The sequence below is a fragment of the Penicillium chrysogenum genome (genome assembly GCF_028827035.1).
Source record: "Penicillium chrysogenum strain IBT 35668 chromosome Unknown utg000002l_segment0_segment0, whole genome shotgun sequence".
Lineage (NCBI taxonomy): Eukaryota > Fungi > Ascomycota > Eurotiomycetes > Eurotiales > Aspergillaceae > Penicillium > Penicillium chrysogenum.
In genome coordinates, this window is record NW_026622750.1 from 6,978,441 (window position 1) to 7,003,400 (window position 24,960).

General features: G+C 49.6%; 12 protein-coding genes across 12 annotated transcripts; 6 read left to right on the forward strand and 6 right to left on the reverse strand.

The window, feature by feature from the left end:
* Nucleotides 1-839: 839 nt before the first annotated feature.
* N7489_005869 (YwbE family protein) lies at nucleotides 840-1,457 on the reverse strand (the record flags this gene model as incomplete). Its single annotated transcript, XM_056711621.1, has 1 exon — nucleotides 840-1,457. One exon carries the CDS (start codon nucleotides 1,455-1,457, stop codon nucleotides 840-842), a length of 618 nt encoding a protein of 205 aa, XP_056570042.1.
* A 2,141-nt stretch (nucleotides 1,458-3,598) lies between these two features.
* Nucleotides 3,599-4,324, reverse strand: N7489_005870 (uncharacterized protein; the record flags this gene model as incomplete). The annotated part of the gene is made up of 1 exon (XM_056711622.1): nucleotides 3,599-4,324. The coding sequence occupies one exon, from the start codon at nucleotides 4,322-4,324 to the stop codon at nucleotides 3,599-3,601; it is 726 nt and encodes a 241-aa protein (XP_056570043.1).
* Nucleotides 4,325-4,677: 353 nt separating this feature from the next.
* N7489_005871 (ketoreductase) lies at nucleotides 4,678-5,780 on the reverse strand (the record flags this gene model as incomplete). The annotated part of the gene is made up of 2 exons (XM_056711623.1): nucleotides 4,678-5,541; nucleotides 5,607-5,780. 2 exons carry the CDS (start codon nucleotides 5,778-5,780, stop codon nucleotides 4,678-4,680), a joined length of 1,038 nt encoding a protein of 345 aa, XP_056570044.1.
* Nucleotides 5,781-5,966: 186 nt separating this feature from the next.
* Nucleotides 5,967-6,446, forward strand: N7489_005872 (Erg28 family protein; the record flags this gene model as incomplete). Its single annotated transcript, XM_056711624.1, has 2 exons — nucleotides 5,967-6,029; nucleotides 6,102-6,446. 2 exons carry the CDS (start codon nucleotides 5,967-5,969, stop codon nucleotides 6,444-6,446), a joined length of 408 nt encoding a protein of 135 aa, XP_056570045.1.
* A 214-nt stretch (nucleotides 6,447-6,660) lies between these two features.
* N7489_005873 (UDP-glucose:hexose-1-phosphate uridylyltransferase) lies at nucleotides 6,661-7,947 on the reverse strand (the record flags this gene model as incomplete). The annotated part of the gene is made up of 3 exons (XM_056711625.1): nucleotides 6,661-7,532; nucleotides 7,602-7,786; nucleotides 7,850-7,947. The coding sequence occupies 3 exons, from the start codon at nucleotides 7,945-7,947 to the stop codon at nucleotides 6,661-6,663; spliced, it is 1,155 nt and encodes a 384-aa protein (XP_056570046.1).
* A 697-nt stretch (nucleotides 7,948-8,644) lies between these two features.
* On the forward strand, nucleotides 8,645-9,734 carry N7489_005874 (uncharacterized protein; the record flags this gene model as incomplete). The annotated part of the gene is made up of 2 exons (XM_056711626.1): nucleotides 8,645-8,692; nucleotides 8,742-9,734. 2 exons carry the CDS (start codon nucleotides 8,645-8,647, stop codon nucleotides 9,732-9,734), a joined length of 1,041 nt encoding a protein of 346 aa, XP_056570047.1.
* A 636-nt stretch (nucleotides 9,735-10,370) lies between these two features.
* On the forward strand, nucleotides 10,371-12,209 carry N7489_005875 (MFS transporter; the record flags this gene model as incomplete). The annotated part of the gene is made up of 1 exon (XM_056711627.1): nucleotides 10,371-12,209. One exon carries the CDS (start codon nucleotides 10,371-10,373, stop codon nucleotides 12,207-12,209), a length of 1,839 nt encoding a protein of 612 aa, XP_056570048.1.
* A 242-nt stretch (nucleotides 12,210-12,451) lies between these two features.
* N7489_005876 (putative DSBA family oxidoreductase) lies at nucleotides 12,452-13,411 on the forward strand (the record flags this gene model as incomplete). The annotated part of the gene is made up of 6 exons (XM_056711628.1): nucleotides 12,452-12,485; nucleotides 12,553-12,631; nucleotides 12,687-12,727; nucleotides 12,793-12,920; nucleotides 12,971-13,287; nucleotides 13,339-13,411. The coding sequence occupies 6 exons, from the start codon at nucleotides 12,452-12,454 to the stop codon at nucleotides 13,409-13,411; spliced, it is 672 nt and encodes a 223-aa protein (XP_056570049.1).
* Nucleotides 13,412-13,823: 412 nt separating this feature from the next.
* N7489_005877 (NAD(P)-dependent oxidoreductase) lies at nucleotides 13,824-14,824 on the forward strand (the record flags this gene model as incomplete). The annotated part of the gene is made up of 2 exons (XM_056711629.1): nucleotides 13,824-13,868; nucleotides 13,952-14,824. 2 exons carry the CDS (start codon nucleotides 13,824-13,826, stop codon nucleotides 14,822-14,824), a joined length of 918 nt encoding a protein of 305 aa, XP_056570050.1.
* Nucleotides 14,825-15,064: 240 nt separating this feature from the next.
* On the reverse strand, nucleotides 15,065-16,875 carry N7489_005878 (sugar porter family MFS transporter; the record flags this gene model as incomplete). The annotated part of the gene is made up of 3 exons (XM_056711630.1): nucleotides 15,065-16,426; nucleotides 16,487-16,602; nucleotides 16,662-16,875. 3 exons carry the CDS (start codon nucleotides 16,873-16,875, stop codon nucleotides 15,065-15,067), a joined length of 1,692 nt encoding a protein of 563 aa, XP_056570051.1.
* A 3,292-nt stretch (nucleotides 16,876-20,167) lies between these two features.
* Nucleotides 20,168-22,430, reverse strand: N7489_005879 (putative GTPase NOG1; the record flags this gene model as incomplete). Its single annotated transcript, XM_056711631.1, has 5 exons — nucleotides 20,168-20,209; nucleotides 20,297-21,984; nucleotides 22,038-22,139; nucleotides 22,228-22,336; nucleotides 22,410-22,430. The coding sequence occupies 5 exons, from the start codon at nucleotides 22,428-22,430 to the stop codon at nucleotides 20,168-20,170; spliced, it is 1,962 nt and encodes a 653-aa protein (XP_056570052.1).
* A 1,117-nt stretch (nucleotides 22,431-23,547) lies between these two features.
* Nucleotides 23,548-24,536, forward strand: N7489_005880 (polyamine acetyltransferase; the record flags this gene model as incomplete). Its single annotated transcript, XM_056711632.1, has 3 exons — nucleotides 23,548-23,940; nucleotides 23,998-24,450; nucleotides 24,501-24,536. The coding sequence occupies 3 exons, from the start codon at nucleotides 23,548-23,550 to the stop codon at nucleotides 24,534-24,536; spliced, it is 882 nt and encodes a 293-aa protein (XP_056570053.1).
* Nucleotides 24,537-24,960: the final 424 nt, after the last annotated feature.

Sequence of the window (24,960 nt, forward strand, 5' to 3'; positions counted from 1 at the left end):
GCAATACATACAGCTCCGGGAACAGAGAAACCTCTCGTGACCAATTCACGGCCTTCTGTGTATTGGGCATCTAGTGCGCTTTCTTGTTATGCCCCCAAAGCAGAAAGCTTTCTAAGGTCTCAAATCGGAAGGGTTGGCTTTTTCCATCAAAGATGATGTTAACGCCATTGATATGATCCTGAGGGAAATCCGCGAGTTGCTGACTGTTACCTACCATGACTAGGTAGGTAGGTAGGTAGGGTGTTATAGCCGTTGAATTTCTCATGTCACCACTCTCTAAAGTAGCAAGCAATACATGAAAGTCAAAGTCCAAAAGTTTCATTTTATATGTAGTTCTACGGTCATGACTCCATTTCACTATGTTGTATCTGAAGGCTAGAAAAATTCTCCATCTTTATCCACTAAAGGCTCTAGCGTCGGGAGCTCCGGTTGTCGGGTTAGGATGGATATTTTTGAAGTAAATCTTTGGGGAGAAGGGTGTCGAGAATTTGACCGGCAGTATGGGATCACATTTTGGAAAAATTCTCCATGGTGATACCGACATGCCTCAAAGTCATGAAGCAGGAGCGACCCCCTGCCATGGGAGACATGATCGGCCTGGTGCGTCTGGATGGGATCGATCACACGCCAGATAGTGGACACAGAGGATGTCGATCACCTTATTCGGTCTCAGTGAATGAAGTAGCGAGAAAAAAAGGCAGTCCCTGTCACGATCTTTCCGCTCTAAACTCCAAGGCTTAACAAAAGCACTTCCAAGGTTCAATGGCTTTGCATGATCTTGCAAGGATAGCTGAACTATGCTGCAACTCTTGTATGGTTTGCTCGGTACTCTTTACCAGTCACTCTCCGAAATGACCAGCAACGTGGTGCGCCACAGCGGCTTCGTCGCCCTCGAAGTCAGCGCACACGGGACATTTGAGAGAGCCCGGTAGCTGAGTGGCACCGCCTATATCCTCAAGCCTCTCCTCCAGTTGCTCATTCCGTCCGGCCTGTGTCTTTTTGCTCTTCTTCTTTCCCTTCGCAGGGCGTATGTACATGTCCAGCCCAAGGGGCTCAGCTGAAGGCTCCTCCGGCCCATCAAGACGCATATCACGCGAGGTAAAACGATTGCGTCTCCCGTTCAAATGACCTCCCTCTACTCTTAATTGAATACCGGGCGCGCTCTCTTGTGCGCCCTCTGCTCCTCCATCTATTTCCTGCGTCGGCTCACCGCTCCGGAGGCTCTGCACCCTACCGACGCGCCCGTCGGTAAGACGCACTTTGACGCCTCGTGGGTGATCGCCACGCGTGAGTAATTCGCTCACTCTTCCTGGTACTGTACGCCCTGTGGGCTGGTCGGCTTTGAGGATGATATTGACGGATGTGCCCGGGTTGATAGCTATTGAGGGGGGCACGCGTGGGTGGGAGGGGCGCGATCCCCCGCGTCCGAGCCCGCCGCGTCGTTTTTGGCCATCCATTGAGAATATCGTGGGGCGTACAAGGATATTGAGGTATGAACGCAGGTCTTTGGATGGCTGGCGTGGCTCGAAGCAGAATTTTTCAAAGAACCCTGCGGTGTGGGTTCCAAGTTGTCGGGTAGATAAACTGGGAACATCAGACTGTGAGGACGTACATCCATGGGTAATTACGACTCTTACTGTGTCCCAGTGAATTTGCTTACAGCATCGCGAAAACTCACATTGAATTTAAGCGGATCGTTTCTACACAATTAGGCAACCATAAGTCTGACCGTCATGAGTAGCTCTTGTCGAATCACTATATAATGGTCCTTAAGCCGTGCTTTATATAGTCTACTAGACAGGCGTTGGGAAAATTGAACTTCTCAGAGTGGCCTGGCCCCCCAATATGTGAAACGTACTTTTTCTATAGCGGCTAACAACCCATGCCTACAGATGTACGGAGTAGGCACGAAAGCAATGCACGCGCCTTCCACTATTACACCCTCTAACCTACGAGCACTAACCTACCTACCTACATAGGTACCTAGGTAGGTAGTAAGATTCTAATCCACGAACCAGACCTCGGGATCGACGAGAACCTATGATATCCATTCCTACTTTTCCTTTTTTTGAAAGAAAGAAAAATTAGAAGTCATATGCGCTGCCGATTGCGCACAGCCGGGCTACTTTAGTATGTCTATAGCAAGAGTACATATTAGATTATACATGTATTATTTCCAACGATTTATTTGCCTATCCTTTTTCGTTTCCACTCCGTACCAATGATGTCGGTCTGCAATCCCGCGAATTCCCGGATTCTACGCAACCCCTGTATAGCCTACCGATCACCGAGGGGAAGGGTTTCCCTATAAAAATTATTGGTGTTGCCTAGGTAAGGGATAAGAAAGAGTAGATTAATATCCAATTGGTGCCATGGTCTAGTGGTATGACGACACATTGTGGTGTTACACAATTCTGTGTTAGCCCCGGTTCGATTCCGGGTGGCGCCATTTCTTTTTTTTATATATATTCTATCTCCTCAACCCAGAGGTATACAAATCGATATACAAATGCCGATGAACAAAAGTCAAGACAAGGCAAGCCAATACATTCAGATCATATTAGATCATTTCTATATTTCTCCCTTTGGGGGACCCCGACTTTTGCTCCGTAGTACTCGGTGATCTGGTCTTGATACGCACAAATATATCTGCGAACAATCCCTGGGTAAACAGCCATCGAGATCCGACCACCATCCAATTTGGTGTGATCGTCGTATAGCAAACTGTACTCATGTGGAACCACCCTTCTATTTAAACTGTCAACCGAGGTGAATGTCCCAGGCAGCTCTGCCAGCCCCTCAAATCCAAAAAATCCAACGTGGCCTCGTATATTACCCATCAGTGCAGCACCCATGTCAGACCAAAAGTTAGCAGCAAAGGGGGAAGTTTCTTATCTGAGGTCTCTGTTTCTTCGATCTGGTAGTACTCATGGTAGTAGTAGTAGTAGTAGTAGTAGTAGTAGTAGTAGTAGTAGTAGTAGTAGTAGTAGTAGAAGAAGAAGAAGAAGAAGAAGAAGAAATGTAGTCCGGGTGATATATGAGAAAGAGGAGGGATAGGTTTCTAAAGCCAGCATGGCCAGGTTCCATTTTATGTCTTATCTGGCGAAAACAATGGGCACACACGTTTCTTGGTTATTTTTCACTGCATAGATTATATTCGATGTCACTTCAGACTCCCCTGTTTCCTCACCAAACCATCGCCGGACGGAATGTCTATTACGTGGAGGTTTTGGTTCAGGTATCTCTCTCGGACTGGGTGATACATTTCTATGTGTCTGCACTGGGTAAAGTGACTGGACAAAAGGACCTGGCCAACTCATGATTGATATCTTCTGTGTTGCAACCAAGGGCCCGAGTTTATAGAATGTGCTTTTACTTGGCTTGTATTTTCCTCATCCTCATCATTCCTTAACAAATCATCTCCATTCCCGTAGGGAATTCATCCTCCCCCCGCAGCCCTTTGTCAGAGAATCAAAGAAAATACGGAAACGGGGAAGAGAATACATCATGGTATATCACAAAGGACCCAAATCAGATCCACGAATGTGGTAAAGAAGGCAGGAATGGCAAGGACAGATCCCTGGCCACTCCAAGAAGTCTAATCACTCAACCCCAACCTATCCTCAATGACCTTCACTATCTCGGTCCATTCCAACATAGCTCCACTCCCCACGTCTCCGCAAGCCAACACCTTCGACGACTGCGGTTGCAGAACCTCGAACCAGCCTGTCTCACCTCCCTTGTTGTCTTTTCCAACACCCCATTCCACCTCTAGCACCCGGATATGCTGGGCCGTAACTGGATGTCGCCACATAGCTGTATTCATGGCCGGTGCAACTACAATCCGTTTTCGTTTCCCGTCAACCTGGCCATCTGTATCCCACGCTCGACATACCGACGTCAATAGATTATCGCTAAGTCCGTTGGCGAGCTTGGCTAGGGTGTTTGCGGAAAGAGGAGCAATGACAAGGATATCCGCCCAGCGTCGAAGAGATATGTGCAAGATATCAACACCGCGGCGCCAGGGCTCCGGACCCCACTCCGCGTCATCGTCATAGACAGCTTCTACGCCAGGGAGGGAACCGAGGGACGACACGGTGGGCTGCTCAGCGGACTGGCCGCTTAGGAATTGTTTGGCTTTGGTGGTGAGGATTACTCTTATCGAGAGCTTGTGGACATGAGGGGAGAGGGCGCTGATAATATTGGCTATTTTGATAGTCGCGACTGAGCCAGTTGCGGCAAGGAGGAGATGAATGCGGTTGTCCGTGGAATTTATGTATGAGGCATCATCGGTCCCAGTGACGGGAAGGGCCGATTGAGACATGCTTTGTCAGTTTACTCTGCAGCATGCACGGTTTAACTTGGTCATTGTCGATGATACACGAGATCCCAGGTGAGAGAAGTGGGGTGATAATGGCTTATCGATAAGAATTCTACAATTCTACCGAGGTCAGCCATGGAGGCATACGAGATCGATAGCAAAGGTTGTGAAGAATCTCTTATTTGTTTTTCTTGGTATAGACCTTTAGGTATCAATGATGTTCCCATTATCTCCCTATAGTTTTTCTGTTTATACATTTACTCAAGCCTATCATGCGTTTCGAATAACATATAAATCTGGCTCAAGAATCGCATCTCCCTCTGCTCCACAGCAGAAAACCGAGAAAACCGAGCAGATCAAGTGCTCTTCTTCGCATTCTCACGCTCAGCCTTCCGGAGAGCGCGCTTCCGAATGCTCTCGTGCATAGACTTGTTTTGCCCAAGAACAAACTTGCCCATAGTCCCGGACACAGAAGTCAAGAACCAAGCCATGATGCCATGACTCCAGTAGGGCGACGAACTGTAGGCGTAGGTAGGCGAGCCACCACTGCGACCAATCTTCGCCAGAACGGAGTGAACGAAAGCGCGCGGGGTAGGGATAGAAGCCGAGGCACGACGGATCTTGGACATGGCAGAGGTAATCAGGTAGGCTTGGACGAGTTCAACATCGATGCCGTAAGGGGCCAACTCGCCGCCAAGAGCAGTAGACCAGTGTTGAAGGAAAGCCTTGCTGCCGGAGTAAGTGGCGAGGAACGGGGTAGGCAGGAGACCGCCGAAAGAACCCATGGTCAGAATCAGACCGCGGCGGCGCTGCATCATGCCCGGCACGACAAGCTGAGTGACGCGGAGCGTGCCGGTGCAGTTGATAGTCACGATATCGGCCATCTCTGCGGCGGGAGTCTGCGCGAACGGAACGGGGATCGAGTGGCTCAGACCGACGTTGTTGACGAGCACGGACACGTCCAGATCGGAGACCAGTTCGCCCAGCGCCTGGTAGTCGGCGTCGGCGTTCCGTGAGAAATCCATTGCGAGTGTCTTGGTCTGCACCTGCGGGAACTGCTTGGTGATATCCTCCGACAGGGTTGCCAGCTTCGAGGCTGTTCGCGATACAAGCACAATGTTGAACTTCGACTTCGCCAATTGCAGCGCGAATTCCTTACCCAGGCCGTCTGAGGCGCCTGTTACCACGGCCCAGCTACCGGGGGGACCGAAAGAGCGAAGCTACTCAATGATTCTAATCAGCTTCATCTTTTTCATTTTTGGACCTGGATACCGAGGTTACATACCGGTTTACCCGGAAGCACGAACAGACTGAGAAGCACCCGCATGAACGTCCAGACCTTGCGGGCAATAACCAACCCTCCGGTCGCCAGGAGGAACAGCGCTCCATAAGTAGGCAAACCCGGGGCAATATGGGCTGGCCATTGCGAGAGACACTCAATATGCTTTGAGAGATCCATAACGGGCAAAGGAACGTGAATAAGAAAAAGTAGACAGAAGGGGAGAAAAGGTTGAGCAAAACCGACGTTAGGCTTGTTGGGGGAAGAACAAACGCCAAGACTGTCCAAACATGCTCCTTCGGCCTCCAAGCCGCAAGAAAAACAACTTCCCCTTCAGATCAAAACAAAAGGGACACTCACTCAAAAATGGACCAGTACCTTGCCTATCTCCCCCAGTCCGAGGGATTTCTGCCTAAATGGCTTTTCTTCGTAGGTTCTGCCTGTTGCCATCCCATTACCACTGCTCTATTCTCCAAGCTAACCAGCAACCTCTCTATATAGGTTTCGGTCGTCTCCGCTCTTAACAGCCTGCAAGCCTACACCTCTCCGAAATACACGTCCCTACTCTACAGTAATGGCACGGTCCCCGCAACGCCGCTCTCCGGCCGCGTCTTCGGAACCTGGACCTTCCTCTCTGCAGTCATTCGCATGACCGCTGCTTACAACATCACAAACTCTGTCGCGTATGACCTTGGAATGTGGACGTACGGCATTGCGCTCTCGCACTTTATCGGCGAGCTCGTCTTCGGCAATGCCTCGCTCAAGGGCCGGTTCTTGAATCCTTTGATTGTTGCGTCGGGCTCGCTGGCTTGGATGTTGACCCAGCGCGAGGCCTACCTGGGTTAAGTGATTTGGAGAGGGGGTGGTTCAAGGGGTGGTTCAACAAATAGCTATGGAACCGAGCATTGCATGTTGGATCACAAGTATGTACAACAGCCTTTGCGGGGGGGAGATAATATATATTGCACATAAGATGGAATATCTCCAACTCTGGGATAACCCCGCCCAGACTTCATCAATTGCTTTTCTTTTCTATTTCCTTTATTAATTCTGAGACACTTCACGAGTCGATCTTCTTCCTGTACAACTCACCACCGCAAGCCCGCAGCTTAGCAGCAGCTTGCTCAGGGGTGATATCACGTTGAGGCTCCGCCATAAGCTCATAGCCAACCAAGAACTTGCGCACGGTAGCGCTTCGGAGCAGAGGCGGATAAAAGTGCAAGTGCAGGTATGACGCCTCAATCTCTTCCTCGGTGCCATCGAGCGGAGCCTGGTGAATACCCATACTGTAAGGGAAGTGCGTCTCGAAGAGATTATCGTAGCGACGGGTGATCTCGGCGATTGCCTCAGCAAGCAGCATCTTATCGGCCTCAGACAAATCCACCAGTGCGCGCTTGTGCGTGCGGCTCACAATCATTGTCTCAAACGGCCAGGTAGCCCACCACGGACAGACAACCAGGAAGGCATCGTTCTCAAACACAACGCGCTCCTGCTTGCGGCTCTCCAGCGCCGCATAGTCCTCCAGCAGGTGGCTACCGCCGTGTTGCCGGCGATACTTGGTCAGCTGGTCCATTTCGGCAGCGGGCTCTTCCGGCATTGAGCTGGTCGTCCACACCTGCCCGTGCGGGTGCGGGTTCGAGCACCCCATGGCCGCGCCCTTGTTCTCGAAGATCTGCATGTACCGGTACTGCTCCTTTGGCTTGGTGGCGCTTGTTAATGTGGATGTGGGCTGCAGCGTTGTTGGAGATGCCTTTTTCGCTAGCGGCGAGGTCGGGGACAGGTGTGCTGTGTAGATTTCTGTCCAGGCATCGATCACGGGCACGATCTCGCGAGGTGCCAGGTCGGCGAGGGTGAGGTTGTGCGCGGATGAGAAGGTGAGCACGTAGCACTTGCCCGTTACAGGCTCGGCTTTCAGGAACCGCGATTCGAGTTCTGTGGGTGTGTGTGAGCTTGGTATATGTGTGGTGTGGTGTGGATGCGCTGGGCGGGGCTTGGACGTACCATCCTGGTTTGAGGGCTCATAGGCCGCTTGTTCTTCCTTCACGGCACTGTAGTCGTTCACGAATACGAAGGTGCTCTCATAATTAGGGTTGGTATCGCCCTGGGCGCGCTCGTTCCCGGGACACAGGTAGCATTTGGGGTCGTAGTTGGGCAGGGTTGTCTTGGAGGGGCTCTCCTGTGCTCCTCTAGGGTGTTGTATGGTTAGCTGGTCTGTTGCGCAGTGTTCTTCCTATGACAACAATACTCACTGCCAGGGGCGCCTGGTTCGGTGGGGAGAGACCAAGATGGAGGAGCCACGGAGAGGGTTGTATCTCCTGTGGGAAATGTCGTCTAGTACGTTTTCCATGGCTATAGGCCGTAATGATATCTTGGAGGAGAGAGAAGAAGTAAAGAAGAGAAAAGAGAAATCCCCGAAAATAGTTGGAAAGGGTCAGGGTTGGACTTCTGGTGGGAATGCGGGGTCTCCGGAGTAAAGGAATGTGTCAGGTTACAGCTGTTAAGCGAGGCCAAAGTATTATGTATAGGAGGCTACGGTGGATCTTGCCTAACTAATATAGCATGGCGAAGCTGTAGAAGCAATATATCTTGACATACAACGTCTTGGCATCTCCGTCTTTCTCTCGGTGAGCTGTCCAGGAATCGGGATCCCGCAGTTTTCCGGGGAAACAGGCACGTTCGGGGGACCGTTTGACCTGAGTTCAGCTGAAAGAGGCAATTGAATGCCGCAACTAACCGGTAGAAACCACATTTCTCCAGTTGGTGTCCCACATGGGTGGTGAGGTGGACTGGCAGTGGGCTGGCAGTGGACTGGCGCACGAAAAAAACCCCAAAAAGGAAATTTATGCCCGCCTCACGTGTTATGACATCACTCATCACTTATCGTCACACAATCTGTTGTGTGTCGATACACAGAGATCAACAGTGTAACTCACACCCTGTTGTCCATTGTTGCGTTAAATATTGACCTTTTGGAGTATACTAACTAGCATCAATGACCTCTATTCCCAGGTTATACCCCAACTAACACACAGTAATCATCAACTATGAACACCACCAACCCCGCAATGACCTTGAACTCGCTACCTAACGAAGTATGTATACAGGGTATACCCTGGGCAATGGATCTAAACATATCTCTAGATATTCATTCAAATTCTATCCGACTTCCCAACCCGGGCACTTCTTCCACTCATGTCAGTCAATCACTGGTTCCGCGCCCTGGTCCTAAGGATCCTCCACTACCGCCTGCTCCTTAGCATGCCACTTAAGGAATATAAACTACTGCTGGAATGCTTCCATCCCAGCTCAAAGCTCACTGAGCCACATGTCTTCTGCAAATACCTCGGTACAGATGGACTGAATGAGCGTCATGATGATACGGGTCTGTTATACGAGAATATCGATGCCGCCCACCACCTAGGTAGGGTGGCAGGGCTATATTCGCGCTTCCGCCCAGAGGTAAGCAGCAACGAAGAAGATGAACGAGGCACAATTGGATCCAAGTTCGCTTTCTCGCCAGGTAGGATGCTTCTGTTGTCGGAGGTGGTCGGGTTCATACGGGCTGACATTAATGGGGGTCGAGAAGGCCAAGGAGAGGATGCTGTGATACGTGAGGTTACTTTAGATGGATATGAGGATTTCTCACAGTTATGTGTGGTGGCCAATCTCGTGCAAGTCAAGCCGGGAACGTCGTTGCTGTTGAGTGCATCGACTATTGAGGATGGGTTTGTTCGGTTATGGAGGGAGTGGTTGCGTGACCAGAGCGGGAGGATGGAGAAGACTGCCGAGAATGACTGGGAAGAGGACTCTGAAAGGATGTCTTCGGATGATGATATACTATGGGTGGATATGAGCAAGACCGTTGGGTTGAAAATGCACGTGCGGCCAAAGGCGTGGGATCCGTCTCTTCCAGTGCTCATTCATCAGGACGATCGGAATGATGACTCTTGGGTCGGGTATGAGGTTATTCTGGAAGGTGAGTCACTCCTACTGTGGAGATCATCCCATGTTGACTTGATAGAACTTCACATTCGCTCCACGCGTTTGCTGATGGCTGTAGAGCAGTCAAAGGAAGAGCAGAAAATCCATCAAACCAACGCAATGGTGATTGGGGCCCCAATTGCAGTATCTTGACAATCGGTGGATATATCTGGTCCATGGCATATAATAGAATATATCCGAATGCATATATACAATACGGGGAGAGCTCAAGAAGACTCATCTGTCACTGTATTTGATTGGTCCTCAAGGCTACTATTCTACTACTAGGTAGTGTTTTTTGGCAAATCAAAACGGGGGAAGAAATTATATTATGGAGAACTTTGAATTTATATGAATGGTACAGTCACATAAATTAAGCACATAGACTCAATAAGGTCCCTATAATATAGTCGAAAAGAGAAAAGAAAAGAAATCTCTGCCAATGCATCCAAGCCTCCGGGAAGCCGTAAGAATGGCGTTCGGGCCGACCTTTTGAGCCAGTCAAGTTGCTCCCTTATATTGGACTCCACTGAAAATTTGTGCATCCATCGGATAATTGCCGACATTACATAAATATATCTATTAGGTACCTCTATACCTAATATATATGGGTTTCAATGGTTTAGACCGAGGCTGCTCTCGGTTGTTATATTTGAGGCCGTTTGGACCGATTCAATATTAGTATTTTTTTTCTTTCTCTCTTACATTATTTGATATCCTTCAATATATTCAATATATACACACATATACCAGTCCACGCCATTATATAGCTCCTGGCCTGAGCCTAGCATGATAGTCCCCAAGGGCGAGGCCATGCAGCCTTCAAAAATCCCTTTCTGGCGCCTGATCTTCGACCAAAAAGTGGTCACCGAGGAAGTCATGCAATTCCCATACAAAGGCTCCGGCACTGAAGACCATCCATACGCCGTGGTCTGGATCCCTGCTGACCCGCGCAACCCCATGAACTTTCCCCCAATCAGGAAGTGGTCTATTACACTGCTTGTGTCATTCGTTACTCTCGCAGTGTCGTTGGTCTCGTCCGCCTTTTCAGGTGGAATGAGACAGATCATGGAGGACTTTGGTGCGGCTCAGGAAATCGTCATTCTCGGTGTATCGCTCTTCGTGCTCGGATTCGCTATTGGACCCTTGATCTGGGCACCCCTTAGTGAGATGTTCGGCCGGAGACATATCTTTACCATCTCGTTTATGTTTCTCACCGTGTTCAATGCCGGCGCGGCGGGCGCAAAGAATATTGAGACGCTCATCATCCTGCGTTTCCTGGCGGGTTCCTTTGGATCATCGCCATTTGGAAATGGAGGCGGCACTATTGCAGATATGTTTCCAGCTTCTCAGCGTGGTATCGCTATTAGCCTTTTTGCTGCTGCACCCTTCCTAGGACCGACACTAGGCCCTGTTATTGGAGGATTCCTAGCTACTGCTGCTGGCTGGAGGTGGGTGGAGGGACTACTTGCCGCATTCTCGGGTGTGCTCTGGCTATGTATCATATTCTTGTTACCAGAGACATATGCACCTGTCCTATTGCGCCGTCGTGCCGAGAAGATGTCTGCCCTGACTGGCAAGGTGTACCGCAGTCAGCTTGACATCGACCGTGGCCCCGCCCCCATGGGCAAGACGCTGAAAACTGCGCTTTCCCGCCCGTGGGTTCTGCTCTTCTGTGAGCCGATTGTGCTACTTTTCTCCATCTATATGGCAATCATCTATGGCACGCTCTATATGCTCTTTGCCGCCTACCCAATCGTCTTCCAAGAAGTCCGCGGCTGGAGCGAAGGTGTCGGCGGCCTCGCCTTCCTCGGCATCCTTGTCGGTATGGTGATGGCCGTGATGTACACATTCCCCGAGAATTTCCGCTACGCCAAAAAATGCAGCCAGACCACCGATCGGCTCGCCCCGGAGCTGAGACTACCCCCAAGTATGGTCGGAGGTATAGCACTACCAGTCGGCTTATTCTGGTTCGCCTGGACGAACTCGCCTAACATCCATTGGATGGCCTCAGTCGCTGCTGGAGCGCCCTTTGGTTTCGGCATGGTCCTGGTCTTCCTCAGCGTGTTCAACTACCTTATCGACTCATACACGATATTCTCTGCCTCCGTGCTAGCCGCAAACTCCGCCCTTCGCTCGCTGTTCGGCATGGCTTTCCCGCTTTTCACAACTTACATGTACCATAACCTAGGCATTCACTGGGCGTCGTCGGTTCCAGCCTTTTTGGCGCTTGCATGCGTGCCATTCCCATTCATATTCTACAAGTATGGCGCACGCATCAGGCAGCGCTGTACATACGCTTCTGAGGCGGACAACTTTATGCGCCGCCTTGCCGAGAGGAACCAGGGGGCCCACCGCGAGGAGCCTGGTTCGGAGAAGGGTGAGAAGACAGACTCGGTCACTCGGGTATCTGACGATGCCGACTCGAGCGATACGGATACTTTGTCCACTGTTCCGTCTCGTACGATCGCGCCTTATGCGTCCCGCGCATCTTGTCAATCTGGCCGGTCTTTGCATCGTGTTGCAACTGTGACACTGTACGAGGAGAACCCTTATGACCTGGATCTGGTCAATACTCGACAGTCGGCTATCAGCCGCAAGCGAGTTGATGAGATACCGAATAGATAGTGCTACATACCCCAATTTAATGTATCTACTAAATATTTCCAATATGAAACCAACCGATTTGGAGACAATTTGGAGAACCTCGCGAGATTGGAATTAAAATGATCACCTCATCATTGTCGGCGGGCCTCGGTCCATCTCCACCTCGGCAACCTCCGCTATAATTGATTTATCTTCGCTGGCTCAACTGACCTGACTGGTAATACGGAGGAAATAAACCAGAATCTGATCGAGAATTCTTCGTCATGCCTGGCAAGATTGATGCTTACGTCGACTGCGGTATGGGAGCCCTCAGTTCCACCCCTGGTGTCGTTGAATTCGCATTCACTGATTGCCGCTTCGACAGTATCGCCATACTCATACTATGCGACGCTTTATCTACGAAGGAATCGCAAGGCTCTAGAGTCACATGGGGTTGAGGTTGAGTATGCGCGTCTCCGGTTGTTGGATTGTTGGATGGTATGTGAGCTAACCAGACAGATTCCACCCGGTCTTCTTAGGCGGGATTAATGTTGGCTCAGGTATCCAAACGTCATTCCGGTTCTCTTATCAACATTAACATGAAGATTACTGACGTTTTGGACAGGGAATAAACCGCCTTGGACACTGCCCGCTAAAGCAGCGTACTCCAAATTCGACTCGGAGCGAGCATGTAAATACTTTGGAGTCCCGCAGATCCAGCCACCAGAGTTCTTCCCAATCCTCTCAATCATGGTATCATCCTCTCTCTATCTCGGAAAATTTCTCCCTCACTAACCGACCAGCCCCAACGATGCATGATCTACATCAAAAGCCACTTCCCGCGCGAGCAGTACGAAACCACCTTCCTGTCGCTGTGGGAGTGGATGTTCTATAAAAACATCGACATCAGCAAGCCAGAGAAGTTAGCTGAACTATTCCAGAGCAACGGGTACTCCGACTCGGAAGTCAGGCAAATCCTGGCCGCGGCATCCAGCCCGGAATTCAAGCAGGCTTTGACGGCCAATACGCAGATTGCTCTTGATAAGGGAGCCTATGGTGCGCCGTGGTTTTGGGTGCGGAATGCCGAGGGCAAAGAGCAGCCGTTTTTCGGTAGTGATCGGTATGTTTTGTATGATCTCCGTGCAGTGAATGAATGCTAATTTGGTTATAGGTTTGCATTTATGTGGATGTATCTCGGGTTGCCATTTCAGGATGTTGCGATTGTTGAGAGGTCGAGGCTTTAGACCGTGTCGACTTTCAATCTGATTCCATGTGCTCTTTAGATATGTCAATGGTCTACAAGATACGGAGTATACTCGTGGTGATATGCGGACGCCAAGACTAATTTCCCAAGTAAACACTGAACGCTTGAAAAGAGCATTCGAATATGGAGCATGATATACGGGGAATGAGTCATGTCCATTCGTCGTGTACAACATAATTAATCCTTGGCCCTATGGGGAAAGAAGTTGACGAAGCTAAAATGGGATGGATATACGTGTAGAACATAAAACTACGTAGATCTACACAGAACTACATAGGACAACCGCAACCGGCTAAGATCTGAACCGTTTTACCCCGCTCCCCACACTTACAAAGTCCCGATTCTTTGGAGTCTTACGGTCTTCACTTTCACTCTATCCTCCTCTACTAACCATGGCAGGACGAGTTTCATGGATAGGTCTCGGCAACATCGGCCGTGTACGTTAACATTGCCCCCCTCCACCAAAAACCAAGGACTAACAAGCTATCCCAGGGCATGAGCCAAAACATCGCCCAGAAAGGTCCCCAAACTGGCCCCCCTCCTTCTCTACAACCGCACAACCGCACGTGCAACAGCCCACGCGTCCGAACTCACAAACGCTAAAGCCGTAACAACCCTCGCCGAAGCAGTAAATGAATCCGATTTGATCTTTACCTGCGTCGGTGACGACACCGCTCTCGACTCAATTGTCACCGCAATCCTGTCGGATAACAGAATCTCACAAGACCTGTCTGACAAGACCTTCATCGATTGCTCAACTGTGCACCCAGATACATCCCGACGAACCGAAGCAGCCTTCCACGAGCGAGGAGCAGGCTTCGTCGCCTGTCCCGTTTTCGGGGCACCGAATATGGCAGACGCGGGACAACTTATCGTCGTTCCGGCTGGGAAGCGTGCATCAATCGAGAAAGTGCGACCGTTCTTTGACGGTGTCGTGTCCAAGAAAACGATTGACCTCTCATCTGGAACTGGAGCTGATGTAGACGTTGGACGGGCGTCCACACTGAAAGTACTGGGTAACACGTTCATTCTCAATACTGTCGGTGTTCTTGCTGAGGCGCTTGTTGCAGCTGAGGCGTCTGGCCTTGGGGTTGAGCCGTTGCAAGAATGGCTGGGTCTTTTTGCGCCAGGTCCATTTGCCAATTATGCGGAGAGAATGGTGGGCGGGGATTATTGTACCCGGGAGGAGCCGCTTTTTGCAGTTGATCTTGCCCGGAAGGATCTGGGACATGCTTATGGAATTGCGAAAGAGGGAGGACTGCGGATGAAGAACGTTGAGGTTATGGATGGGCTTCTGGAGCATGTTAAGGAGGTCAAGGGGGTCAAGGGGGATGTTGCTGCTGTTTATGGGGCGGTTAGAAAGGGCGCTGGGATGGAGTTCGGGAATCAATGAGGTTATTGGGAGGATGGGATTAGATCTTATTTTGTGGTAGGGGCCTGATTTGGATCGACTTGATAAAAAAATAATATTGCTAAGACAAGCCTTGCTTGTAGCTATTAAATCATGGTCTCCATAGGGATATGGTGGAGACTCAACTGATCAAGGAGTAGAGTTAATTATGAACACAGAATTCTTTTTAAGAAAAGGCACAAGCGACACGCGACTGGCGCTTTCCTTTCAGTCATTATCGCATTACTCGCGAATTTCCTGAGACTCATCGTGGTGCTGATGCTCACCAGTGCCGGCCTCACCCTCCTTGCGACCCCCGGTGGAAGGACGGTGCAGGTCGTCAATGATGCCCTCCGGTGGAACCCAGCTGGAGGACTTCCAGGGCTTGACGTGGAGGACGTACATGGTGTCGACCTCCTCGAGGGTCCGGCCCTGGGTCTCGTTGACGAAGAAGAAGACAACGAGAATGGCGAGGAAGCAGCAGGCAGCGAAGACGTAACCGTAGCGGAAGTCGATAGTGTTGGAGATGAAGGGAGTGAAGAAGGAGATCAGGAAGTTCCAGGTCCAGTTGGCAGCGGTAGCGACACCCATGCAGACAGCGCGGTACTTGAAGGGGTACATCTCACCACAGATGGCCCAGACAATAGGACCCCAGGTGGTGGCGAAGCCGACAATGAAGAAGCAAGTGAAGACAATCATGGCAACACCGGCGGGGTGAGAGGAGGGGTTGGTGTTCAGGATCTCGTGGCCGACGGAGGCCCAGATCATGAAGCAGACGAACATCCAAGCGCCACCGTACATCAGACACTTGCGGCGACCATAGTGCTCGACGATGTACAGACCGGGCAGGGTCATACCGAAGTTGACAGCACCGAGAATGATGGAGGTGACGTAAGAGTTGCTCAGACCGATACCCTGGAAGATACTGGTTCCGTAGTAGAAGATGAAGTTGGCACCGGTCAACTGCTGCAGAGACTGCAGAGCGATACCGAGCAAGATACGGTGCAGCATGCGGGGACCGGTGAAGACTTCTTGCCAGGGAGCATCGCCGTTGGCGAGCTCCTCCTCAAGCTTCTGCTTCATATCGGCCATCTCCTGGGCAACGACACGGTGGTTGTGGGGGACACCGTAGAGCTTGCACATGACATTACGGGCCTCTTCGGTACGACCGTGGCGGTAGGCGTAACGAGGGGACTCGGGCAAGAAGAGGGTGCCGACACCAAGGATCAGGGGCCAGGCGAAGCCAATGCCCATGGTGATGCGCCACGAGGCGGCGTTCCCGAGGGTCTCGGTGCCGAAGTTGACAATGTACGAGATGAAGATACCGAAGGCAACGAAGAGCTGGAACGCACTGACCATAGCACCACGGACCTGGCGAGGGGCAGACTCAGACTGGTACATGGGGACGACGCTGGAAAGCGCACCGACACCCAGACCAGCAACCCAACGACCGAGAGCAATCTGGTACCATTTGTCGGTGGTGGCAATCTGCACAATGATACCGACGATGTGGAGGAGGGCCCAGAAGGAGATGGAGAACTTGCGGCCAATGCGGTCCGCAATGGGGGCAGCCACCAGGGCACCAATCATAGTTCCGATGGAGAGCTAATATAGAGTTTAGTATATGACGGGAACGCAACAAACTTTTCCACTTTTCCAACATACCAGGCCGACAATCAGACCGTTGCGAACGTTACTGAAAGCATATTCTCCGGTGGCGGCATTGTACTCAGCGAAGCGCTGCTTGAAATCGATCATGGTAGTGAAACCCGAGATTTGACCTGAAGGTCGGTTATTATTAACGTTGCATCTACAGTGGCAATGGCTGTGTGACACTAACCAGTAGAGTATCCGAAGATGAAACCACCCATGGAGACACACAGACCAAGGATGAAAGACCGCCAGGTGAGGTACTTGACGGGGCTATCATCGAGCGTGAGGTTATCCTTCTCAGCAGTAGTCGAGTCGGCACGAGCAGGAGTTGCGGCCTGGGAGGAGAATTGGGAATCAGCCTTCCCAGGCTTGATCTTATCCATAAAGGTAGAGACACCCATATTGAACAGATCCGAACAGAAATAAATAAATAGAAACGAGTTGGAAAAAGAAAAGAAAAGAAAAGAAGGGGAGGAAGAAAGGGAGAGGGCGAACTAAATAGGTTGGGAAGTGTCGAGTGGCTCTCTTTCCCTTGGGGTACCGTGGATACTCCGCGTAGAGTTAACAAAAAAAAAAAAAAAAACGGGGGCCCGGATCTTTTGTTACTGTCCCACGTTTTTTTTAATTAGAGGATGGGGTGAATTCGGGGTGAATTCGGGGTTCGAGGGTTGTAAATTTCACTCCACGGGCAAAAAAAGTCTGTTTTGGTCTTTTTCAATCTCTAGCGCCATGTACTCCGTGTTTGGGTTCCTCTTTTTTCTATGGTGGAGAAGGTGGAGGATGGGGGAATGTTAGGGATGCACGTGAGTTGAATATGTACGGCATTGATGTATAAGATTGTACATTGTACATTTGGTATATCCATTGATGATTTATAGGTATCCAATGGGACTACACAATGTGAACTGTACACAGTATGAAGAATCAACCAAATCAATAACACGCCAGCATAAAAGCCAACTGATCACCCGACCTTCTTACCACCTTCTAGAAACATACGGGATTCAGTTAGGTATCTGGGTCCTCAGTGCCAATGCACGAATGAGAATCTGGTTCCTGGCCCAGATACGTAACAGTGACCATGACACTTCGGGCTGGGGTTCCTGCAATGTACGGAGTATGGAGGAAAAGAATAAATCGCTCATGTCTCTTATTAAAGTGACGTATATGCCCAGGCGATTCCCTTCCGGGTGGTGCCGTGTTTACCTACATAGGTATAGGGTGTACGGAGGTACCGGAGTATGAATAGATTGAAAACTGTGCAGGCATGGCAATTTACCCTACGGAGTACAAAATATACAATATAGCCGGGAAGCAAAGGCAACTGAAACCGAGTGGATTTCCCAAGAAAGAAAGTGCAAACCAGAAAAACCAAAGGAAAGAAAGAGAAAAAAAAAGACCAATACCAAGAAACGAGTGGGTCATTATGCGTGGACTCTGCTCTCTACCCGGTCATAGGGGCGCTGATCATAGTTAAAATGAAGAGCTGAAGAATGTATGATTGCAGTTTATAGCTAAATCAGGAACATGAAAGAAAAAGAAGAAGAAGAAGCTCTGAACATAGAGGGAGAAAGTCCCATTTATATCTTTGAACATATTCCAGTTGAAACGTGCTGATAAGAAATCCAAGCTGGACATAAGAAAGAGCAGAGACCCACCACCGGTGAGGATTCGGTCGACTCCCGCGCAGAGATTTCCGATCGGTTGACTTTTCGTCTCCACTTTTTCTCAATCGGCACACCGAATGTGCTTTCTATCCCGAGCCGATTGGCATCCCGAGTCGGGATAGCCGACCCTGGCTGAATGGACTTTGTGCAATAAAATCATGTACAATATAGAATATTTTATATGAATTGGGACTGGCTGAATACTTTATAAATGTTCATGGATATATACTCATGAATACTTAACCTGAACTCTAGCATGGTACCATTTCCTCTATATATTTTATTTGGTTTGCAAGTTCGGCATGCCTGGATGTCTTTCTCGGCATCCCTTGTTCGACCTAGACCCATAATAAAAATCCACTAAGGGAAAAAAAAAAAAAAAAAAAAAAAAACCCCCTGACATTCAACAAGTGCTACCATTATTAATAACTGAGGTATCTGACCACTAAGAGAGTGAAAATAGTGAAAACTCTGTAGAGACCCTAAACTTCCTCTGGTTAGCCTCCGACTAGGAAGTCGACCCAATCCCGCTAATTTCGCCTTATCAGCGTCAATGCCCGTGTGAGCTGCCTTATTTCATGCAACCCTAGATTGGACTGATCTCGGGCAAGTTCGGCAGGCCTTATGTACGTTGTACAATGAATGCAGTGTAACCATTCTGATATCTTTGCGTCTATACAAAGCAGCAAGTCATCTTTATGAGTTTGTTACATGATCCTATTGATTTAAGGATTCAGGCAAAATCCAGTTCACATGGGAATAGATCTTGTCTCTCTCCATATTGAGAATCTGGTGAACTATAATAATGAATCGAGATAGAAACAAATTGGGTAAACCAATATTATATCCCGAGAAGTTTACTCGTACTCCATACATATGTACACACCTAATCTATCCTTCTAAAAGCAGACCACTCCGTACGGAGTACGGACAACCAGTATACTGACGTGTATCGTCTATGTTGCATTAACACATATGTCGTAGTTATGTTGTATGTATTTATGTACATGGCGCCATACAACCCGACTAAGCAACCCCGCCTCCCTCTAATAAAGCAAAGCTACTCTGTTACACGGGAAATGCTTGTCTCTAGTCTAACTTTTCTTCAAGGATCTAGCGAGGAAATTGTGCTTTGCTTTTATTTAGCACATATCTGATGCCATTATTCCTTTGTAACCCAGTTTCGATGAGTAGCCAACATCTGTGAGGCATGCTCTTCCACCTGTATAACACGCATTATTACGAGGATCTTCCCGATTCTACGACGATGTTGCCAGAGTGTGAGCCCATGAATACCTTGATTTGATAAGTGCCATTCATGAATGTTCGCAAACATTTGTACAGGTCTGATTCATCTGTGCCACCTTACTTTTCTCCGTCTATCCGCCTATCCGCCTATCCGCCAATGCTTTTATGTTGTATGTATTTATTTTGACATTCAAGTTATGCTACATGAATCCTACCAAATAACTAAAAACATAGAAGAATCATATGATTGGCAAACATTATTGACTATCAGTGCATCTGCAAACAAGAAGGGACTTTGGTATGCGTGGACGTAACCAGATAAGCACAGGGGAGACTGGCACGAGGGGACCACCTATCTCCGGGTGCTCTTAAGGTTTTAATCTGGGGGCATACGTCTACGTACAAAGAGGGATTAATAATGAAGCTACATACATACCTAGGTATGTAGGTAGGTCCACGACACAAGCGTAATAAAACCAAAGATCATCTGTATTGGCGGTATATGCAAGATCATCAAGTCAAGAACTTTTCCGTCCTATTGACCAGGAGGACAAACTCCCACAAATCATTACTGTGTCAAATAAACATAGAAATCATCCACAGTAAAACAGTTGTGGAAACCAAAATGCGCGTCAAATGAACATTTGAACGAAACTCGGAGGGGAAACAAAAATTCTCGAAACATAAAACGCCCAACACCATTTTGCACCCGGTAATCGTAACCAATGGACAATGATTAAGAATGGGTCTCGTTTCAGCCGCATCGGAATCGGGGCTTCTAACGACGATCCGTCTTGCCCATACCACGCTTTCCGGAGAACTGAAGAGAAAATAGTTAGCACTGACCAAAAAAAGAAAAAAAAAAAAGAAAGAAAGAAAGAAAGAAAGAAAGAAAGGAGAAACATACCAAATGCTTCGCAAGAGAGGCGGTTGTGTGACGATCAGCCTCACCAGCACGAGCCATACGGTTCATCTTCTTCTGGCCCAGCTTAGCCATACGCTCGGCCTTATCACGGTTGCTGAAGGTGGTAACACCGTCGTGACGACGATCAGTGGCCGGTGTGCTGCGGGCGCGGCTCTTGGCACGAGCAAGGGCCTTGTGTGGGTTGTCATCGACGTCCATAGCGTCGGGGTCGGCAGTAGGTTCACGGATAGTAGTACGGCCGCGAGGCGGGTTGGCGGCGCGGGCACGAGAACCAGCTGCACCATTGTCGTAGCCAGCGGAATCCAGACCCCTGGTCATCTCGGACAGCTTCTTGGCCTTGGCGCTGCGGGGGATGGCGGCACGGTTCTTGAGCGACTTTCGCATCTTGGCTTCGTTGCGCAACAGTACACGCTTCTCGCGGATGAGGTCGGCCTTCAAGCGGTTGTCGGCGTCCTCGACATCCTCCACGCTTTCGTCCGACTCGTAATACCCATCTGCCTCGAGCTTCTCTTCCTCCTCCTCGAGGGCGGCAAGCTTGCTCTCGATATCCGGATCCACAAAGTCGTAGATGTTCTTGCCCTTCCACACCTCGGGGATCTTGTCGTGGTTCCACTCCTCGTTGCCGAGGGTGTAATCGCGCTGCATGTCGAAGTTGTAGACACCGGCACCACCGTTCTCCTCTTCGATGTCGCGCTCCAGTCTCCGGCGGTTGGGGTCGTTCTTGTCGTACTTCTTGAGGTCCTTGACACCTTCGGGAATGAAGGTCTCGCGCACACCGCCCATAGGCTGAGCCACGTGGATACGGGACAAAACGTCGCCAAGACGGCTGCCGGGGGTGGCAGCGCTGGAGCCGGACTTGAGCTTCTGGGAGACTCGCTCGGCGAGGAGCTTGTCGCAGGCGGCGTTCTTGACAGCGCTCACACCTTCGGTGGTGGTGCAGGAAGCCTGCAGCAACTCGACATCCTCTGCCTTGAGGATCTCCTGCAGTTGCTCCTGGTACTCAGGCTCCAGGTCCTCAGGGCGGCGCACATCGATCTTGTTCACGACAATGAACACGATCTTGTTGGCGAACAAGGGCTTGATGCTATGGAAAAGCTTGATCTGGTCGCCGACGGAGTACCCACACTGCTCGGAAAGATCCATGAAGTAGAGGATAGCGGACCGCAAGTGAGCAACAGCAGTGATCGATTGCATTTCAATGGTGTTCATCTCCTCCAGGGGGTGGTCCAGGATTCCGGGGGTATCGATAGCCTGGAAACGGAGATATTTGTAATCGAAATGGCCGACGAACAGACTCTTCGTGGTGAAAGCATAAGGCTGAACATCGACATCGGCACGGGTGATATTGCGCAGGAAGCTCGACTTTCCGACGTTGGGATATCCACAGATCAGGAGCGTACGAGTGTTGGGATCAATCGAGGGCAGACGGCCCAAGTGTTGGCGGACCTGCTCCAGGTAGACGAGAGGGTCCTTCAGGCGGCGGGTGATGGTTGCCATGCGACCGAGCGCAGCGCGCTTGAGCTGCTTGCACTGGAACAGAGACTGCGCATACTTGATGAGACGGACATAATCGCGGGAAACGGTTTCGATCAGGTGCTTGGCGGTTGAGACTTGACCAAGGGCGATACGGAAGTGGTCGGCATCATAAAGGGTGTTCATCAAATCCTTGTCTGGCGGATATTAGACCCTTCTTCGGAGTGATCGTCATAGAAGTAGAACTTACGGAAAGGGTGGATATCCTGTAGGCGAGGGAACCCATCGAGGATATGCTGGAACTTCTCACCGAAAGTCTCCTGCGTATACTTGACTTTTCTGGTGTAGAATCCTGAGGGGGAAATTTTTGATTAGTGATTGTCCTTATCGATAACTTCTTCTTCTTCTTCTTTTTTTTTTGGCTTCTGGGGGAAGGATACCTCTAATACGGCTGATCTTGAAACCAGCACGAATCTGTGTGGGAAGCTGTCTCTGAGTGCGACTCAGGACAATATCCAGGAATTCCTGGTGTGTCGGCACAGGCGCAATCTACCAAGCGGTGAAAAACACATTTAGCAATCTCCTCCGTCGGTGCAAAAGGGCCGTTGGGAAATTAACTCACATCCTTCCACGTCGTCTTCATGATGGGCACAAGTCAGGAGTCAAATAAGAAATGACTCTTGAAGTAATGCCGTGAGTGAATGAGTGTTGACTGGGTGGGTTTTTCTCCACGAAAAAATTGTTGGCAGGCCTTTTTTTTCTGCCGGGCGGAGGGCAAATGCGGGGACCAGGATTGGATGAATCATGATATAGGCGAGCCACGTGATATCGTCCGCAAAATACCTAGGTAGATACCGATATTCTATAATATCTTATGACGAGAAGAGGCCTCTAACTAGAACAACAGGAACGATCAAGGGAAAAGAAATATAACAGGAATCAACGTCATTTTCGTGACTAGAACCCTCACTGATTTTTTGGGGATGTATACCTAAGTAGCTCTGCTATATGTGTCTAGGGATTATTCATCCATCCTGTTGTTAGATTAATATCATACTAAACTTGAATAAACAAGTCGAAAGGGAAGAGCTGCAGAACATCCAAGTACAAGCAGTATCTTTCAAGGGTTCTAGAAGCCAGTAGCCCTTTGATCAAGAACGTAGACCGCCTTGGGGCTAAATGTAGTAGTACCTACAGATACATGGTTATCTACGGCAAAGGCCGGGTAGAACGCAGTACTGGTAGGTTCCTATACTTTATCGGCTGAACTCCCCCGCCACTGCAAAAGTTCCTCCTCCACACGTCTTGGGAATATTTTCAAGGTTGTATGAAACAACATCTCTGAATTGGAAACCTATCAAGTGTTCTCAAATATTATCTGGGTAAATCCAAGTAAGTGCGCCTGCTCCTTCAATCCGATCCCGGTCGCAACAACCCCCCCTCCTTGCCCACAGCCATCGCAAATTTCCATGAATTGCCAACATTTCCCCAAAAGATTGCTAGGAACATTTTCGATTTCCTTTAACCAGGAACAGACATCAAATTACAGTTAGAGCTAGGCGTCTTGTTCGATTATTAGTCCCAATCACTTGCATGAGACTAATCCCCACCGTTCTAGATTCACATCCCTCGTCTACGCCACCAAGCCGGGTACCCCCCTGCACTCCAATTGATCGTGGCACACTAGCCCCTTATAATTGGAAATTCCGATCCCAACCGCTCTGACCTCGATACCCTAGTCCATTCCTCAATCCCTCACCATGTCCGATCAAAGTGAATACCTTTCCGAGTCCATGTCAGGCCAGGATAACGGGCTGAGGCCGCTGTCCAATGCGGACGACTTGTCTCTCGGAAACCCTAACAACAGCGATTTGGCTCGTATCATGAGCCGTGCTGGCATCCAACTAGCCAATGGGTTCCCGGTCGATGATGAGGACGACGACGAGGACGAGGTGGACGAGGACTATGCTGCGGTTGATCAGGATGACGACGCAAACGATTTCCCATACTGGTTTCGTCGCCCGCCCTCCCACAACCGCACAAAGCTGGATGAGCTGCACCCTTTCGTCCAATTGCTCTCCGCATCGAATGTGGAAGATTGTGTGAAAGTAGAGGAAGCTTTCCCCGAGCAGGAGCGTTGCTCTCACGATAAGGTATGGCCGGATTCTGTTAAAGATGCGAAGGTGGAGACTTCATTAACACTTTCATAGTTCGTTTACCGTCTCACCAGATGCCCCGAGCTCAGTCTGGGCCTCTTCACTCTTCCTTTGCTCGCAGAAGGAGAAACAAAACCCCGCCCGACACTCGTTGGACACATCATTGCTACCCGCACCTCAGAGCCCCTCGTGACGGACCGGTCGATGCGACTTCCGGCCAACTGGAGAAACGAGCGTTGGTCTGTCGAGGACGGGCAGGCCGTTGGTCACGAAGAAGGTGGCAGCACTATTGCCATTCATTCGCTTGCCGTTGATCCAGCGCACCAGGGCAAGCAAGTCGGAAGCACATTGATGAAGTCATATATCCACCGTATTAGAGAGGCCCAGATTGCTGACCGCATCGCGATCATTGTACACGATCACCTGATTCCATTCTACGAGTCATTTGGCTTTGAGTCTCATGGCCCTAGTAAGTGTCAGTTCGGTGGTGGTGGTTGGGTTGATATGGTATGTTCTCTTTTTTGACCAATTCCTAGGTATATGCTGACCCCAACTAGATCCTGGAATTTGGCCCCGAGCCTCTTGAGGAGTGAGAACTGAAGTTGTAACGTTTTTTTGTCTTTGGTTTTTTTTTTTTTTTTTTTGTTTTTTCTCTTCCTGCATCTTTTCGGCTTGAAGCATGTTAAACCACGGACGGTTTTAACATGCTTATTACGCACAAGTTTTTGTCTCATCTCAAGGGTTTATCCTAGACGGGCTTTCAAGAGGAAAGGATAGGAGTTTCTTCGGTGGGATTACTTTTATAAATCTGGGCAGAAACGGCTTGGGATTCCCGAATCGGTCACAAAGGCTTGTGTACCATAGTTGACGACAATGCAATGTATATGAGCATGACATGAGAATATCAATATATAAAATATGCCATATCACCTTGCATCTTATGCTTGAGACTTAAAAAGGTTAGGGCCGTATATCTGTCTTGCTATTTATAACCAAATGCAGACGATTATATATTTA